Genomic DNA, 19,214 nt, shown 5'->3' on the forward strand with positions numbered 1-19,214 from the left:
GTGAAATTTTCAATGTGTTAGCCAAGTATTACCCAACTGAAATATTGCATTCGTCATAACGAAGGGTAAATAGATCTGTAACGAAGTGGTCGGGAAAAAATTCACTAACAGGAAAAAATTGTCCTCCCATTAATTTTTAGTGCAAATTAGTAAAAAAAATAGGAGCCTCAGGACTGATCCTTAAGGCACGCCGGAGGTTGCTTGTTACTGAGAGAAACGGGATCCAGTAGACACTACAAAACTGGTCGCGATCAGAAAGATTACTCAGTTTGTTTCAGAACCTGAGGATCAGAGCTAAGTATACTTATTTTAACCGGTAGGAAGTAATCTACGTCAAGAGGTGTAGAATGCGTCAGCGAAGCCCATGGATAAGCAGCCAGCAATAGATGAACGATCTACAGCAGAAAATGCCATTACCGAAAGTGAAGTCCCGCACGAGTAGCTCTCCCTGAAGCCTTGTTGAGTGTCACTGAAGGAGATGACAAGCAGCTGTTTAAAGTGATAAGCAGTACCAAGATGTTGAAATGAGGTCAGGCTCGCCGCAGACGGGGTCTGCTACATTTATTAACTGCTACATTTATTCTTTATGAATGGAACTTATTGTAATATTCTTGCTGTTCATCTGCCGGTATGCGATGTATATTATGCGAGATGAATCATAGGGCAGAAGTTTAATCATTACGAAAAGACAGAAGGGGTTTCTGAGCGCCGTAATACCTCACGAATGACCTTTATCCGCTGAAAACTTTTCAACTGTGCTCAATTAATGAGAAAAGTCTTGATGCGACCAATTAATATTAATTGCTGCTTGTGGTTTTACGTTTACTGTGCCTTTGCACTCAAATGTGAATTATGTAAACCTCCACTGAAGCCTGTCAAGTTTTGAGTTTTACGAGTCGGCACAGGAGGTGCTTTTCCAAAGATCCAAGGCCTTAATTGAATTTGCGTGCGCTGTATGTGATCCTTGAACTAAAATGGCATTGCAAACATCAGAAAATATAACAAACACAGATGACCGTGTTGTCTTCAGAGATTGAAATCATAAGTTTAGTGTTTCAAGAGCTGTGCGTGGTATTCTGGTGGAGACCTCGGTTCAGAACTGCTCCAGTGGCTACATGTGACAGCTATAATTATTTCAGCGCATATTTATGAATAAAACTCGTGCTGATCGGAACTTAATATGCACGTTAACCTGACTGTGTTCTGTATAAATAAGCCACACTGATGAAGCAAACGCTGTAGTTACAGATGTGAACTTTTTTCGACTTGCTCCCTTCAACCAATAGCAAACTGAAACAAGTAGCAAAATGGTTAACCGCGTGAGTTATGTCCACCGATGTGTTCCAGTCATTCTGGCGACATTATTTTATAGACTACAGCAGTGCCACAGTGATTGGTTTTTAATGTTTTGACATGTATGGCTGATTGCCTCGTTTTCGATACACGCGTTCAGTGCTCACTTCTTTCTTCCAACTTATAATATAAGCCGATGTCAGGGCGCAGGTGCGAAAACAAGAAGAGTATGAATCAAATTCCTGTCAGTAAAAATTACCGCGGAATGGCGATGTGGTGCTAGAAGGGTGACATAAGCTAGTAAACAGAAAAGAGAATACTCCCGTATGCGAAAAGTAACCGCAAAAGATATTACAGTGTCTCACTTCGCGAATTAATGAGTATATTTTCAAATTTCTTTCTGTGCTGGCTGAAGCGCCCCGTATGTAATAAATTAGTTATTCGCGAAGCACCGAGGAACACTTCTCTTTTAATTCGGGAGAAACATCGCTTCCTCGGCTTAAAACTCGACTGTGCGTTCGGCCCAGTTCACCGTGTCTTCCCTGGGGATTAACAAACAGCGGCTGGTTACATTATCCGCTTTTTGAATTGGCCTGTGCCCCGCAGAAGGGAGGGCGGGGGTTTTAGGCAAGTGCTTCGAACGTCGAGCGTGTTACCGCGCACGTTCGGTGTCCGGACGCCAGCTTTCGTCGGAGGCGATGTTCCGCGCTCACAACGCCGGCAGCGAATGCAGGGTGCGGTACGGTGGGGGCGGGTCCCGGTTCGTTGCGCGACATACAGGCGGCGCAGCAGTCGCGCTCCCTGCCTTTATCGACGATTTTTTTTCTCCTCGCGTTTGTTTCCCTGCCGGTTGGGCCCGCGCAAACCGCATCCGAGCCACGCGCGGAGTCAATGGTTGGCTGGGCCCGTGCGAGGACGTGCTTGTGTTACGTCGATTCGGCGGATGGATTCCGGGATGTTCTTCGCACTCGTGACAACGCTGGCACTGCTCGCGAAAGGTGAGCGCTGATGCATCTAGTTGATGAGGCAAGATAACCTCGAGTGCAAAGGACTTCATCTTATCGCCCTCGCTGTCTCCCATATGAGCGTGCGCAAGTAATGACACACCATAGCCAAACCGGAAGCGACATTAGTTACGCCTCATTTAAAATACGATACACTGCTTCTAGACTCTTGTGAAGTCGGCGGAAAAGCCAGAAAAAAAAATAAAGAAGCAAGGAAAATTATCTCAGAAAACTCAGAAAAACTGTTCGGTAGCCATGGTCTTGCAGGCTCGGTACAAACAGCAACCGTACAGGATGACTTCTGCATCTCACAGAATCTCTCTCGCGCGTACCGTTGCAAGTATCTGTGGTGACGGCTGAATTGACAGCGTGGCCCTGCAGGCGTTCAACTGCTGTCGAGGTTTTTGTGTGCGGTCTCATACCTAGTCTCAAGTTCCCTCCAAAGTCTGTCATTAGCCTCGGAACCACTGTCCAGCCGAAATTAACGCACGCTGTAGAGATGACGCTATTCCACTGGATGCGCGTACGCTGGCAGGATGCCCGAAGCTGAACTTTTGTGTGCGGGACGTGTAGAGAAACGGCACTTCGTTCACGTCTCTCCTTGAGCTGGAAACACGCAATGTGATACAAACTCGTAATTTTCGTGACGTGTCCCTTGACCCCTGTGGAGACTGTCTCCGACGTATAATCTGAAAGAAGTATCGAGAATGCACATATCGGTCGGTCGTGATTGTTGGTTGCCGCTCAAGTTATTGGCATTCCAGATGGTCACGGCGCAGCCAGGCACATCTTGCATATCAGCATATCGATGAAATAGTGATGTCCTAAGAATGCAGGCACTGAGTGCCCGAAAGGCGCTCATATCATGCAATATGAGCGCCTTGTTGCGAACTGCGACAAGGCAAACAGAACGATGGGCTCTAGCACCAAGCAATCAGCGCTGAAGGTATCTGAAGAAATGGGCTCGTTTCGAAAGTTTGAGAACGCGCAATTGGGACGCCAGGCAGCAAACATAAGTACCATCTCCGGAGTTGGTTTAATCCGACCGGCTTTCCTTCTCGAACTGCAGTATCTGTGGCTACATAGAATAAACTTGTGGCCACTTGGCTATTTCTGGAAGTTTGTTTGACGGAGCATTACTGCACTAATCATCGCCTGCACGCCCACCTATGCTGAGAAATTGTACCCGTCGCATGGCTGTGGCCATTCGCTAGAAGGTTTCAATCAGCCTAGAAAAAAAAAAGACGTCATTCTTGCCCGTGTTACCAGATACGACTGCCCACGTATTAGTACCGGTTACGACAGAACAGCCAGACAGCTTTTAGATTAGCGCGCCGTCATCGCTTGCATAAGTGCACCGGACAAGCCTTGATTGCTGTGGTCTTATCTGTGCTGTAAGCTTGATGAACCTTTCCATGCTTTCCTGCTCGTACTTATAATCTTAACGCACTCTGGTGAATGCACACGTGGCATGCGTCAGCTAGCCGGGCTACTGGGGGAACCTAGGCAAGCGATGTGATCAGACGGGTGAGCCTTTTTTAATCTCCCAAAATATGGCTTCGCTTTTTTCACGCACCAAGCCGCTTGCGGCAGCAGTCTTTAGGCCCGCAGTGGAATAATTGCAGTGCCACCTGGGCACTGAGCCGCCGTCTAGGTTCTGGTGATTGCATAAATTTACACTCATAGACTCATACACGCACATAGCCATGTTAATCATACGAGCGGTGTATGAAAAAAAAAAAAACAACAAGACGACCACGTATGCAGTCTTGCACACGTCACAGAAAACAAGCAAGCGAATGCATTTACAAGTACTTCACCTGAAATGTAACTGATTTAAACGCTCAATGACAGACCATGGAAGATAATTGAATTGAACAAGTATAGAGAAATAATCGGTCACTATTGCGCTATTCTTCATTCATCTTTTATGAGAATAATATAAATGTACACTGACGAGAGTGAGCTGACGTGCATGCGTTGGTCACCTTCAGTTGTTTTTCGAGCTTTTGTTCGGCATATTTTGCACGTTTTGTTGTGAACACATCGGTAGCGACACTGGAGAGTATCTAGATGTATTCGCCGCAGCGAAGTGCGTTGCTTAAGGATGCAAGAACCATGCTCGCCACCTCGAAGTTACGCAAAGCGCCGTCGTTCACTGTTTTTCGCACTGTGTGGAAGAAAAAGCCATAGCTCACTAAACATGCCATTCCGTTGCGGTGAAATGCGAAGCGCGGAACAGGGGGTTCGTCAGATGCGGGCCACTAGGACTCGCGTGTGCGAACATCCTCTTGCGTGCGGCATCTCCGCAGGCAGAACCGTTGTCGCTCTAAGGCGAGAGAATTTTCGTGCTACTATGATTTGCCACCGAATTCAGGTTATCGAAGTTATGCCACTGCTTACAACTTTCTTTTTAAAAAACAAATGTAACAGATTACTAGTTATTATTTACTAAAAAGAAAAATTGGTTACCGGACACGTTACACCTTGTAAAATAAACGTAATCAGTGATTAAAAAATAAAAAATGAATTTATTAAAAGTAGTAATGACTTCTAAAGTGTTACGTACAAGTCTGCACCTGTGGAACTGAACTTTATTGATAACTTGGAATGAGTCAGCAGAGGCTAATCACGTTTTGCAGCGAAAATAGACGAATAGACGACAACAGACTAGACTGTCGCTTCTGGGAGCGAGGCAGAGAAAGAAAAACTTCATCCCCGAACAGGAATTGAACTACCACCGGCGCAAACAGACAATTCGATCACCATCGCACTTCACAGCAGGGGCATGTGCACCTGCTCTCGCCGTCCAAAGTGCAAGAAAATGGTGTGTATCTGTGGAGGAGGAGGGCAAAAGAGTAGAATCAAAGCGCAGTGTACTTAAGCTCATTCTGACAAATTATTGTGTGCTCGTTAAATAAAGCACGAACGCTGCATGTGCAAGAATTAATCGTGTTTAAGCATGACATCTCTAGTTACCAGATGAACTGAAGTGCTCTAACTTCAGTTTCCCAGCACTGAGCGGGAGCGAAAGCATGAGAGGCGACACGACCCAGCCGGAAGTGAAGCAAAGCCGGAGCGTGATGGACTTCGTGGCCAAGCTCGAGCACCGACGCCAGCTTGTCGCTGAATTATTTCTGTCAAGCCACAAGACTAACCGTCGCAACTTTTTTTCGTGTTAAAGCAGGCGTTTTATATTTATCCTTAGTCTGCGTCTCTACACCTTACTTTACTTCAGTCGGTTCCTTAGCTACCACATGAAAATTTTAACGGGACAGTGTTAGAGCGGACGTTCGGAGGAAAAACCGTTGGCGTTTTCATACTAACTCAGGGTTGGTGGACAGGTTAGTGACGTCACACGTTGAGCTACGGAATCAAAAATGATTAAAACTGGAGTTAAACGTTGATTATGAAGTCGTATCGTGAGTCATATATCACTATGACATGTAAGAATATAAAGTAAATTAATTGCGATGAAAATAAAGTTAGGGCAATTAATTGGGAACCGAACCTTTGACCCTTGGGATGCGTGTCAGCCACGCAACCCCTACGTCACTGCCGCACGTTCTTTCGACTTACCAGCGTACGTCACTCGATGGCTAACGTGTCACGTGACGTTCTTCCTCCCTCTGTGATGAGGCGCATTGGGCTGTGAGAAGCCTTTTCTCTCTTTTCTTTTTATCTTGTCTTGCGCCTGCGCAGTTTGTCGGAGCGTACACTCCCAACATAAAGGAGTAAAAAGGGGGGTAAGCTGTCGTCTAGCCCTTTCCCTTTTATTACTCCCATATAGGAGTGCTCTTGTTTGAAGTGTGCGGCTTTAAGGGTGCAGGGCTGGGTGCCGTGTTTTACGGTGGCGTCGCGCTAACACCTGGCGCTGTCAAAGAAAAGTGCCGAAACGCAGTGGCCCGTTAAGCACCAAAAACTGCGAGGGACGCCGGGCACGTTGTCCAGCTGGGAGACGAGAAGCGGCTAATGGCGACGGCTCGTTAAACCACGAAAGCACCAAGGCAAACCAAGCGAGCTGCTTAGATTGTAGAAGAGAAGCAACTGAAGGTGGAGGCACGTAGAAAAGCGCAGACACTTGGGCGCAACCAATTCTTAGAGAGGTTTTAGAACGTGGCTGGCCGGTTTTTCTATGCGTGCTTACACGTAGTCTTGACGACGATACATAGGCTAGAAATTTATATTAATAGTGCAAACGCATACCAACAGCTACTTATATGCTGTCAGATGCAGTAAAACGTGAGGAACTAACCTTTTACTAACCTATTTTTGAGATCGTTGGAAACAGCAGTAAGGTAATAACAAGAAGTTAGAGCTAGCAAGCGCTTGCAGATTTTCTGGGGGTATCCAAAACCATGCAGTGGCACTACATCGCGAATGTTCTGCGGAGCGAAGAAAGAAGGCGTTGATTTGTTGCCGCTGTCGGCACGCATTTCGTAGCGCACTTGCGCGATGAGTTTCTCTTTTTACCCGAGCACCTGCGCTCCGTCTTAACATCTTCTGCCAGCGGAGGAGATGTGTTCTTTTTATGCGTTTCTTTGTCATAGGATATGAGTGGGCTTCAAATTATAACCCCATTTTATTTGTGCGCGTTTATGCGAGCTGTGTGTTTCGCCAGCTACGCTGTCAGCATTCATTTCTCGCTTTTCCTGCTTTTCGCCTTCTCTCCTGTTTAATTTAGCCATGAAATTTGTGGCTGCTTTGCTCCTTCTGAAGTCCGGGGAAGTAGAAAAAAAAAAAGAGAAGCAGACGCGCAGCTAGGCAAAGTATCGCGGTGCTCCACGCGTTCTCCGGAACCTGACGCCCACGTATGCGCTATCGGGCAGCGAAAGCGGCAGAGAAAGCATTTCCGTGTCTGCGCCGGGGGAGTCTTTTATTTTGCTGCGAAAAGGAATGAATTGCGCTTGATTCCGGCTATCGTCGGCACGAGCCGTCCCGTGCATGGTGTGAGCTGCAGCAAACGCGATTCTTTCCCCTCCTAGGCTGAGCGAAACTGCACCCGCGTCTGTAGAAAAGAAAGCCGTCCCGACGGAGGGCAGCGCCCCCGGACAGGATGCCGTTACTCTGCCTAATCCTGCGTCTCTGTCGTTTAGGAGCAAATAGCGCTCGGAGAGGGAGATGAAAACAAGAACTGACCAATTACCACATGTTTTATTACCTAGCAAAGCGGCCATTTTATGGCAACGTAGGCCAGACGACAATCTTATACTATAGCGCCTGGAAATGAACAGTTTCTAAGGTGTTCAACCTGAAAGGTGCGTGATAAATCCCAAAAGGGCGAAATGCAGGCTAACAGACAAAAGCGTGTATTTATTGACGATGTATCAAGGTAACTGGATAAATTTGGTCTCAATAACTTTACAGCTGGTGGCATTGGTACCGAGTGGTGCAGAGTCTCGTGGCCTAAGCTACTTCCGATAGATACACGCTGTGCGTTTTTTCCCGTACTCTTAGCGAAGCATCCATTCGGAAGAAACGCTGGTTGCGGCTCCGCACAAGTGGGGCTGCACAATATCGCGGGTTCGTCGCGACGTTTAGAAGTACAGAGGACAAAACGCTTGCCCAGAACGCACGAACTGCGTGTTCCGGGCCGCTCTGGACTGCGAGCCTGAGACCTAACAATAACGCCTGGTTCGAAATGCTCTGTGTGTGAGCATGTGTGGCCAAACAGATAGCGTGGGCCATCTTTTCGCAGCTTGCTGACCGCCATGGTTTCACCACCTACTTTCGCCGTGAGATGCTGCGTCTACGGTGCCGGCTACGGAACGTAAACTGTGCGGCTGGGCGCATGGTTCTTGGCTTCCTTTCCTTTCCTTTCCTTTCCTTTCCTTTCCTTTCCTTTCCTTTTCTTCTCTTTTCGTTTCTTTTCTTCTCTTTTTGTTTCTTTTTGTCGTGTCCGGTCGCTGTGTTGAATGCAGCGAAAGACGCACACGGTACTTTAAGACTTCGTTTATTTAAAGCCGATGAGGGTGCGACCAGCGTCGACCGAGGCAGGAGCCGAACTGGCCGCCCGAAGAAAGGAGGGAGTGGAGAAGCGTCCACGGGAGGGAGTGGCTTCCCAGAACAGGAGGAGGGTGCGGGGGCGCACCGTGGGGGGGCATCCGGCGACAGCGTGCGACGAGGGGCAAGCGGTCGTTAGGAGGAGGATGCGAGTGGTCGTTAGGAGGAGGATTGAGTGGTCGTTAGGAGGAGGATGCGAACTGTCGTTAGGAGGAGGACGCGGGGGCGCACACACACAAAAGCAATAAGGGGACACAACACTTCCTTCCCCCTTAGAAAGTTGCCTGGTATCGTGCAGGGGGTCGGCGCTCACGCGTGGAGGCGCGCTGGCTTTGTGCGCTCGGGGGAGAAACACTTGTAGGCTGGCTGTTGTTCGCTGTGTCTCCTAGGTCTGTCCTGGGCGAAGTCTCTTCTTCCGGGAAGAGGTGCCAGGCTATGTGGGAAGATGGTGCACGTGCTCTCTCCGCTGGCGGACAGCTCTCAGACGGCGTCGTAAATCTACGCAGCTGGTTGAGATGTCGGCGTGCTACTGTGCCATGTATGTTGACGAGCCAAGAGCGCAGGCCTATGCGTCTGACAATTGTAGCTTCCTCCCAGCGTGGCTTTTTCAGAAACTGTCGGGCGAGGACGCGCTGCCCCTCATTAAGCGTGCCGCAGCGCGGAATTGCTTTTTCTTCCCGGAACGTCTCTGCCTTTGGCTCGGGGAGGATGGCTGTGAGCTGGGTTCGCATTTCACGCTCGAACATCATTTTCGAGGGGGTCTCGCCTGTTGTGCTCTGAACCGTCGTGTGCTGCTTGAAGAGAAAGCGCGCAAGGCGGCGCTGCAGCGAGCCTGTCTGATCTCTTTCAAGGGCGCGTTTTAGCTCGGCTACGTAGCGCTCGGCTTGTCCGTTTGTCGCTGGGTGGTAGGGGGCCGATGTAACTGATGAGATCCCGTTGTCGCGATAAAACTTGAGGATCTCCGCAGACACAAACGGTGTTCCGTTGTCCGACACTACCTTGCGCGGCAGGCCGAACGTTGCAAATAGTGATCGGAGGTTGTCAATGACTGCTGCCGAAGTCGTCTGTCCCATTTGCCTTATCTCAAGCCACTTTGTGTAGGCATCTACGACCACAAGGAAAGTGCAGCCCTCAATTGGTCCTGCAAAATCAATGTGCAGTGTGTGCCATGGTGTGTCTGGCTTTTCCCATTCTGGGACAGGAGCTTTCGGCGGGGCGCTCCGGCTGCTCTGGCAAGGCTTGCATTCTCGCACCACTGTTTCGATGTCGTTGTCAATGCCAGGCCACCACATGTAGCTTCTGGCACACTTTTTCATTGCAACGATGCCCCGATGTCCGGCGTGGATGAGAGACATAGCTTGTGCGCGTAGTTCTCTCGGCATCACAACTCGGGACCCAAATATGATGCAGCCGCGATGGGTGCTCAACTCTGTAGCTCGCCTGCGGTAAGCGTCGAAGTTGTCCCCTTTGAGTTTATGCACGTTGCCTTGTTGAACAGCTGTGTAAACTAGCCGGAGAGCTGCGCACTTCTGCGTAGATGCTGCAACTGTGCCTGCTGTAAGCGGAGGTTCTGGCAGTGCTTCGAACATCAGAACGTCTCCTGGTGGAAATGGTTCGTCAACAGTTGCGTCTAGTGGCAGACGGCTTAGCGCATCGGCGTTTTGATGTTTGCCGCATATCATCACGCCTAGTGGAGAAAACCAGTTTCTCCCTAGAAGGCTTGATCCTGTGCCCTTCACAACAAGCAGAGGTAGCGTATGGGTCTGGCCGTTGTAGTTAACCTGCACGTTGGCAGAGCCCAATAGTGGCAGATTCTGTCCTGACCACGTTCGCAGGTGCGTGTCGTCTTGTTGCAGGGCGGGTGCGTCAGATGGCCATGAAGTTCGGAACGTGTCCTCACTGATCAGAGTACAGGCTGCGCCGGAGTCCACCTCGAACTTAATCAGCTGGTGATGTACGCTTACTTCTGTAAAAATCTTCGGTCGCGTGCCGAGATTCATGGTGTTCAGGTCGTACAACACAGATGGTGTTGCTGATGTTGTTCCATGGAGATCAGATAGCGGCGTATTCTCTGAGGCGTTGACGCTGTGATTAGGCTGGGAAGGTGACTTTATCTTGGCAAGTCTCCGTTTCGTAATGCATGCTCTTTCGATATGCCCTCGCTTGTGGCAAAAATTACACGTGGCTGACTGGAATCGACATCCCTGGGTCGTCACACCGCCAGCAGCGTTGTGCCTTTTTGACCGATTTTACAACAACAGAAGGCTTGCGCACCTGGTTGCTTGTCTGGTGTACCGGCTCGGTGTTCCGGCGAATCCCTCTCTGCTGGTGACCGGCGCTCTCCGCTCGAACGGCGATGTCGTAAGCTTTGCTGAATGTGAGGTCCTTCTCAGCGAACAGGCGCTGCTGCAGTGACTCGTCACTCAGTCCGCACACAAATCTGTCGCGTAACATCACGTCCAAGGGAAGCATGGTGGTGTTAGCAGAAGAAGCTGCGTCTCCCTCCTGCCCGGTAGCTGTTGTCGACAGCGTTCCAAAATTGCAGTCGGCAGCGAGCTTCTTGAGCGCGGCTACGTAGGCGCTCACAGTTTCTCCTCCCAGTTGATCTCGTCGTTGGAAGCGAGCCCGGCTGTAGACCTCGGATGGCCTTGGGTCGTAGTGCTTTTGCAGCGCTTTTACGATGTCGTCGTAAGACACTGCCGCTGGTGTGCTTGGCTGAATAAGGGCGCAGACAGTATCGTAGGTCTGCTCCCCGCACAGCGTCAGCAGGTTGGCCCTCTTCAAGGCTGGGTCTGTGATGTTGTTAGCTTCAAAGTAGAACTGAAGGCGTCCAACCCACGATGACCACGATGAGCCGTTGAACTCTGGTATCTGATTGGGAAACCCTCGCGTAGCCATGGCTTGTCAATAGCGTTGCGTAGCGCGGGTCGAATCCACTTTCTCGTCGCCACTGTCGTGTCCGGTCGCTGTGTTGAATGCAGCGAAAGACGCACACGGTACTTTAAGACTTCGTTTATTTAAAGCCGATGAGGGTGCGACCAGCGTCGACCGAGGCAGGAGCCGAACTGGCCGCCCGAAGAAAGGAGGGAGTGGAGAAGCGTCCACGGGAGGGAGTGGCTTCCCAGAACAGGAGGAGGGTGCGGGGGCCCACCGTGGGGGGGCATCCGGCGACAGCGTGCGACGAGGGGCAAGCGGTCGTTAGGAGGAGGATGCGAGTGGTCGTTAGGAGGAGGATTGAGTGGTCGTTAGGAGGAGGATGCGAACTGTCGTTAGGAGGAGGACGCGGGGGCGCACACACACAAAAGCAATAAGGGGACACAACACTTTTCTTTTCTTCTCTTTTCGTTTCTTTCCTTTTCTTTTCTTTTCTTTTCTTTTCTTTTCTTTTCTTTTCTTTCCTTTCCTTCTTGTGCGGAAGCTCCGGCGCATAGCACATATAGCGCTTCTGACGAAAGGAGCAGGTGGAAGACCCGCGGCAGCTAGCGAGCAAGAAAAAGTCGGTTAGTGCTATTAGTTTGGCCGTTCATGCTCGCACCAGACCTGTCTCGAACCAGGCGTTACTGCTAGATGCGCGCGTAACACTGAGCGGCTCAAAGCACGCAGTTCGGCCGTTCTAGACAAGCGTTTTGCCCTTCGTACAAGGTAGCAAATCGTGCGTTTCCGCTCTCTAATGAATATCTACAAATTTTACACTTACGGCTGGGATTCGCTAAAAATTTGAGTTGCAACTATTCCTAATCATCTCTCTTTTTCTCCATGCGTTCATGCCTCAACTCCTCCTTTTGTTACTGAAGTGGAATGGTTCATACAAAAGGTAGTCGAATGATGACTTTTCTTAGCTGCACAGCGTGCTTAGCTTCCTTTCCCGGTGATTTAAGTGCCACTGCGTTCAGCCACTTCTATTTTTCAGGCTGGGCAGGGCGCTCAACGTCCCTCGGTTCTTTCGCGCTTTGACTCGCCATAGAGCTCGCCTGTTTTGCCTCGGCGTTAGCAAAGCGTCTTTGCGGCGTTTCCACTTCCGTCTGTGTCTACATGAAGCCTTGGTTAGCGACTTAAGTGGCTCTTTTTGACTCAACCGACTCAATAGCACGACCGCTGTGGTAGCCTGGCAACGAACATTCGGAACGCATAACGAAGGAATGTTATATGACGAAGACGACGATTTGCAAACCGCCGCTCCAGAGGCTACCATTTCAAAACACAGCGCGAGAAGATGTGGCGATGGCCCACTGTCTTAAATCATCGGCAAACGAAGCTTCTCTCTACGCCGACGCTGGTTCTCTCCTTGCTCGGTACTGTACGGAGAAAGTTTTCTTCTGCTGCCTGCCGTTCCGAAGGAGAAGTCGGGAATATTTTGGATAGATTCGGGCGTCGATTCCTCGATTCTGGCAGCCTTGATGCCATAGGAAGCATAAGAGGGTTCTCACACAGCTTCCACCCTCGCCGTTCGATGACGTTCTACGTCACACCAGCGGTAACTCAGGGCGTTCTACGTCCGCCGCTTACGAACGTGGGTGGCGCTGATGAACACTCTCAAGGTTAGGTTACTTGTAAACATAAATACCCACGAAAGCAGAAGGTTTGACAGCCGTCGCCGTAGCTCAGAGGTAGAGCACCGGACGCGTAATTCGGAGGTCGTGGGTTCGGATTCCACCGGCGGCATGTGGTTGTTTTTTCTTCTGCTTTTCTAATCAATTAGCTTTAAGCGATGACATATTCAGTAATATTCTAAATTGATGAACACCACAAAATAAATAAATTAATAAAAAAAAATCCCCTGTGCCCCTTGGTTTCTGTGGCTGTTGGCGTCTGTCATAATTACAACGAGCCCCTCATCCCCTTCCTTGATTGCTTAATTGCTTAGCGAGGGCCTCGATTCTGGCAGCCTTGATGCCATAGGAAGCATAAGAGGGTTCTCACACAGCTTCCACCCTCGCCGTTCGATGACGTTCTACGTCACACCTGCGGTAACTCAGGGCGTTCTACGTCCGCCGCTTACGAACGTGGGTGGCGCTGATGAACACTCTCAAGGTTAGGTTACTTGTAAACATAAATACCCACGAAAGCAGAAGGTTTGACAGCCGTCGCCGTAGCTCAGAGGTAGAGCACCGGACGCGTAATTCGGAGGTCGTGGGTTCGGATCCCACCGGCGGCATGTGGTTGTTTTTTCTTCTGCTTTTCTAATCAATTAGCTTTAAGCGATGACATATTCAGTAATATTCTAAATTGATGAACACCACAAAATAAATAAATTAATAAAAAAAAAGTCCCCTGTGCCCCTTGGTTTCTGTGGCTGTTGGCTTCTGTCATAATTACAACGAGCCCCTCATCCCCTTCCTTGATTACTGTAGAAAAGTTAGTCCCTTTTATCAGCAAAACAAAGCCTTCTTCTTTACCTGAATGCAAATGTACGCGTTCTCACGAGTTGGCGATCTACCAACGATGGGCGTAGTGCATAACAGGACATTAGCTCTCATGTTGGAAGCAGAGCAGTGGAGGAGGACACAAAAAGAACGACATGACATGAGCGCTTCTTGTGTCTTCTTCTTTTTCGGTACTTTTATTGTCAATTTAATCCAACTAGTCCAGCTTTTCAACTTAGTGCCGGACATCAACGACGTCAAAACACACCTTCCACTGTGCGTATCGCAAGGAAGAGAAATTCAGGGCATCTGCTGTTTTCATCCGACGCGTGGATGCTTCCATCACGCGGATAGTCGCCCGACTTCATGTGACGTGACGGACTCTTCCGCGACCTCATTCGTCGTTTGAATCCACTTTTAGAGACAAAGGTATGCTTCCCTTTATCGTTGTCACGTTACCACGTTATCGTTGTCGATGTGCATTATTGACTGAGGTCAAGTACGTGTAACTGTCAAATTCAGGATGTTGTGGCTTGTACCGACACATTTTTTCTTCGCACCGTTTTTTGTCTACTGCGGGTGGGCTCAAAGTGCAGGGAAGAGCTACATACGTCGAAGCAGCTGCACATTTCCAGCCAGTGAAGGCATAAATGGCGTAGATTTCGCCCAGTGGAGCAGGAGATACAAAGCCACTTGATTGCTTGTCTTTCTAATGCGTTAGCGGTAGGCTACAGTACCTCCGTCGTATGCACCACAAAGTACTGCACCTCCGTCGTATCCGTGTCGATTTAGTTTACTTCTATTTTTTTCCCGCTGACGCTAAACATAAATGCCGTGTTGTAACTCAAGTAATGTTCCGTGGCAGCTTAGAGCCCCTTGCGAAGGGTTTAAGGACTGCAAACTTACCGCAGAGGTCAGTTCTTATGCAGCTTTTCTTTGTGTCTTAACGCTGGCATCGGCATCTGCCTTCACCACAGCTGCTACATCGGTGATCTGCCACAAATAGAGTTCGCACGCAATCGCTTCGGCTGGTAGCTTCTTTGACTAACTGTTTTGGTCTGAGGTAACGTTGGTGTCTTTTTTTCTCCTTATATTAAGCGCGGAGGGACACTTTGCTAAATTAGTGGGCCTAGCGAAGTGCGCCCATCCTTCGAACGTGCAGTTTGCTAGTTTGACGGTATACACTGACATCAGCCAGATGCAGCAGAGTGGGAGGTCTAAATCAGGCAGTACGGAAGCGCTATCGCGAAGGGAAGTACACCTGGTCGGTACAGCTGCTCGGCTTGGAGGCGAAATCTGTTCGTATTAAACCCTACCACTTAGTCCGCACACCCTTCTTCCTTCTTTCATCGCTTGTCGTATAGCTGTCTTCGTCGTCGTCTCCGGTGTGCTCGCTGTTGTCGCAGGCAGGGGAAGGGGCGGCGCGAACCCATTAGGCAAACGGCAGCGATCACGCCGCGAGCCGTTTCGCGTCAATGATCAAGGTGTCGTCCACAGCCATTGCGTTCACAACAGTGCCAGACGCGGACCCTTAACGACCGGCCTTGTTCCCTTTCTCTCCCGTTGTCAGCGTCGTGTAGATCCCCATTACGTCGTGCTGGTGTCTGATTTTTTCTTCCGCTGACGCTTTGCTGTGTGTTGTCCTGTTCCTTGCAGCAACATCTCCGAATGGAGGAATGTGCAGACAACGAGATTGCACTCCTTATTCAGGCGTAAGAGCTTCTGCTTCCGCCGGAACCCAGAATGAACCCGGAAGTGCACGCTACCAGAAGCAGCGCGCGCACGGATGCGGCAGATATGGTTCTACGCACGTTTGGGTTCTTCTTTCCGCCATTCTATATTTACTTAGTTTTAGGCTTGGTACTGGTCTTACGTTTGAAAATTTACCCGAGGAGGCTATTCTGACTAGAGGGGATTAAAGACGCGAGGACATATCGCGTTGCAATGTTTCTGCCAGTTCGTTCTTTTTCTGTCATCATCGCGTTTTGTTTGTTTGGCATTATACCTGCCTGTCCGCTGATAATTTTTCTGGGATCGTATCTGCGTTTGCTCCTCCAGAGCTGTTGGTGACTTCGTTTACTTCATGAGCATGAAATACCAAAATACAGCAAAGAATTTTGCACCGCGAAAGATTGACAGAAATACCCATAAGATGGGTGCCATAGCTACTGCGTACGATCACATTAACCAATTGCTCTAATAACACTGCGAAGAAAAAGTGTCTCTCTTACTGGCGTATATACGGTATGCCAACCTCTGCTTGTAGAACACGGAAGAGTGGACGTACAATGTCGACGCGTGCTCTTCGCGCAGAAGTAATTTTCTTCCAAGGTTGGGGAAAGGTCTGCAGGCTACCCTGACCAAAGGTACCTTTCTGGGAGTAGCGGGGAATAAATGGAAGTTGTTATGAAGGGCTGTTGGATGCTGACCAATGCAACTGCGAGGAAACGCTAGTAATCTGGACACGAAAGGGGAAATGCTGATGTTCCGGCACAATTCACTGCTTCAGTGTCGCTCTTCACAAAAGATCTGCATGAGTTGCCTCGCGACGGCTCCTTGAGGCCTCCTCCTCGAACGAAGGATGCCGCCTTTGCTGCTGCCACAGCGTAGAGACTGTCTTGGCCGCTTCGGTACACGCGACTGTAGCGCCGCAGTGGAGTCGCTGCTTGCCGTGCCTACTACAGGCCTGATGCTCTCGGTGCCTGACAAGGAGGCACATGAAAGGCCGGATTTTTCAACTTCGTCATCGAAGGATGTCATTTGCGGGGTTTTACGTCCTGTTGTACGGTGGCCGCACCTGGAAAAGAAGAGGGTTATTTGGAGAGACACAGGAGAGGCCTTTGCCTGCAGTGGACTTAGGCTGATGATGGTGACGTCCTGCTGAGAGCCCCGTCGGTACTATGTCGATGGATCCTTTAAGAAGACATGGCACCATGCGCGTGTCTGAAACGTTCAGCGCCAGCGAATGATGTGGATGAATGCCGACTACTATGGACGTGCGCGGGTACCAAAGTCGCAGGGGTCCATGCTAAAGGAAGCTGGACTTTGGGCCAATACGAAGGCAGAACTCTTCAGGAACATGATGAATAACAACAAAAGCCGCAGCCTTCCCTGTTTCAGCTCGGCAGCAGCCTCCACGACTACCCATTTATGTAGGGTAGAGTCCCGACATATGCAAATGGCATATCTTTGATAAAATAAAGAGAGCAGAAGCGCCGGAGAAAGAATACCTCTTTAATGTGAATCCGTAAGCGAGAAATCGCCTGCTATGCTTGATTACGGCAGAAATTGCATCGTTATAATTGTTATTTCGTTCCGCTTGCCCATGTATACCTATATATGTTATTTCCTACATATATATCTTATTTCCTCAGAATCTCTTTAGTTATGTCTCAGTGACCAATAATCAGCGCGGAATCGTGACCGTGTGGCACTAACGCCATGTTTTGCTCGCAGCAGCGTATGATGCCATTGAAGGTGCATTGTAAAGTTAGTGGACCACAGGAAGCACAATAAGTTTCGATGATCTCGCTGCCAGTACGTGCAACCTCAACATGATCGCTGCAGTACAGCTATATCCCGAGACAAACCTTCTATCACAATGCATGTTGCGGCTGAAAAAAATGAGAACGAAACCAGTAGTTTTCGCGAATCGCGTTATTCGTAAACTTGTTTGCATCGGGTGTGCATCGGAAGGCACGATCTCTCGCAGGGCGTATCCCGAAAGAAGGCATGGACTTTCATCCTGATAAATAAGCATGACCCTTGCACGCTAGGACTTATTACAGGCCCGAAAACCAAGTTAGAGGATAATAAGGTTAAATCGTCTGGGAAGCACATTACTAGTTAACACGCGATTATCGTGAAGGAACAATGCCTTCTAAGGGGGAATGAGTGCAACATGATGAAAATAATTTTGAGACGTACCGTTGCGGCCATGAAAGTAAAACAACCTGGTCGCTTTCCATACTGTTCGCAGTTGTTTAGAAATCTTTATTGTTGCCTTCTACTGCTTATTGATTTGCTGCGGGTCACGGCTGCAATTTGTCATTATGACCCTTCCGACCCCACGGATACCCCTTTCCCCTTTCTCTGGGATTTACGGGGTAGCTTTTGTAGCGATAACTAGAACCTAAGTCCGCTGTTTAACTATTGGCTGATAATAAAGCGCCATGCAGACTCGTGCGATTTCAGCTTGAGCCCTCGGTCGTCATTCGCGGACGCAGACTTCACCGTTCCTCGGTCGCGGAAAGAGGTTCTGTCGTCAGAATTGCGCGTTGCCGCCGTGAGTTGCTGGGCTTTGAGTATGGGCCATATGTTGAGGAAGATTTGTAGCCTGCATAGGCCCAGAGGTTTCGCTCACTTGATCAAGTACTCGGGTTCGAACCCGGCCGCGGCTGCCGCTTTTCGATGGGGGCGAAACTCAAAAGGTGCCTGTGTGCTATGCGATGTCAGACAGGTTTAGGATCCCCAGGTGGTCGAAATTACTCCGGAGACCACTACGGCGGCACCTCTTTCTTTCTCTCTTTTTTCTTTCACTCCGATCTTCCTCACTTTCCTCTCGGCGCTGTTGAAATGTCCACCAAGAAGTGAGACAGTTACTGCGCCCTCCATTTCGTGATAACCAATCATCACTTGACCACAATTACCCCCCCCCCCCCCCCCCCCCCCCTCCACTATGTTTGACATCAGTTTGGCGAGCTGAATGCGGCTGTTCAATAGGAACGAATTGAAGACCGTGCAATCGCTCTGGTTCACCTTTTAACCACGGAGGAAGTGGTAAGATTGGGTGTGTTTTGCTCGCATTTCATTCAGTTTACGATACGAACTTGATAGCAAGCGCTGGTCAAGACAGTAGCGATTCGCTCTCAAAACATGCAAGACGTGCGTATATTGTTCGTTGGGACATGGAAAAAAAAGAACAAATCACTTTAATGATGCGGTACATAAAGAGCTGAAGATGTCAATAGCTTTTATTTGCTCTAGCTGATCGCGTCCCTTTGGGCCGACGCCTGCCAGGCACGCTAGGAGCATGGGTTGAAATGTATGCGGAGTGAACCGGGTATGACGAGAGATTGTATATAGAGATAGGTAATTATCAGTGTCCTTTTATCATCGAGGGATGAAAAGTACTTCAAGTCATGAATTTCTAGCGTGTTCAGTATCTTTGGTTAGCTGCCAATTTTATTCTTTCCTTTTCTAAACTTCTCTCTTTACCTTCTCCATCAGTGCTCTAGTCGGTTCTTTTTTCTACTTTTTGAAAATTACGAATGCCTTGGCTTTTCCTAAGCCCCAGTGCTTCTCGGATTCTGGGGAATTATGCACTGAGGGTTCGAGGGCCTTACACTGGATACGAACATATTATATCCTTCGCTTGTCTTTTATGCAGGAGCAGTAAATTTCATCTGTAGTGTCAAATTCTTGCCGATTACACTTCGTCCTCATGCACGCAGTTCTAGCATCGAAAAAGAAAACACTCCGTTTAGAATGTCGAAAAAGGGTTATTTTTTTTAATGTGAGCTTTAGTTGTCTTAAAGAGATCCAGTGGCGG

At 49.1% G+C, this 19,214-nt stretch overlaps 1 protein-coding gene across 1 annotated transcript in view; it reads left to right on the top strand.

Moving 5' to 3' along the window:
• The first annotated feature begins 2,175 nt into the window (after positions 1-2,175).
• Positions 2,176-19,214, top strand: part of LOC149340036 (cell adhesion molecule 1-like) — a 120,112-nt gene continuing 103,073 nt past the window's right edge. The window contains exon 1 of the mRNA XM_089550628.1: positions 2,176-2,291. Coding sequence (XP_089406754.1) covers positions 2,237-2,291 — 55 coding nt within the window. The 5' untranslated portion in view covers positions 2,176-2,236. The remainder of the gene's footprint in view (positions 2,292-19,214) is intronic.

Source organism: Amblyomma mixtum, chromosome 6, assembly GCF_055824585.1.
Source record: "Amblyomma mixtum isolate Tamu chromosome 6, ASM5582458v1, whole genome shotgun sequence".
NCBI classification, from domain to species: Eukaryota; Metazoa; Arthropoda; class Arachnida; order Ixodida; family Ixodidae; genus Amblyomma; species Amblyomma mixtum.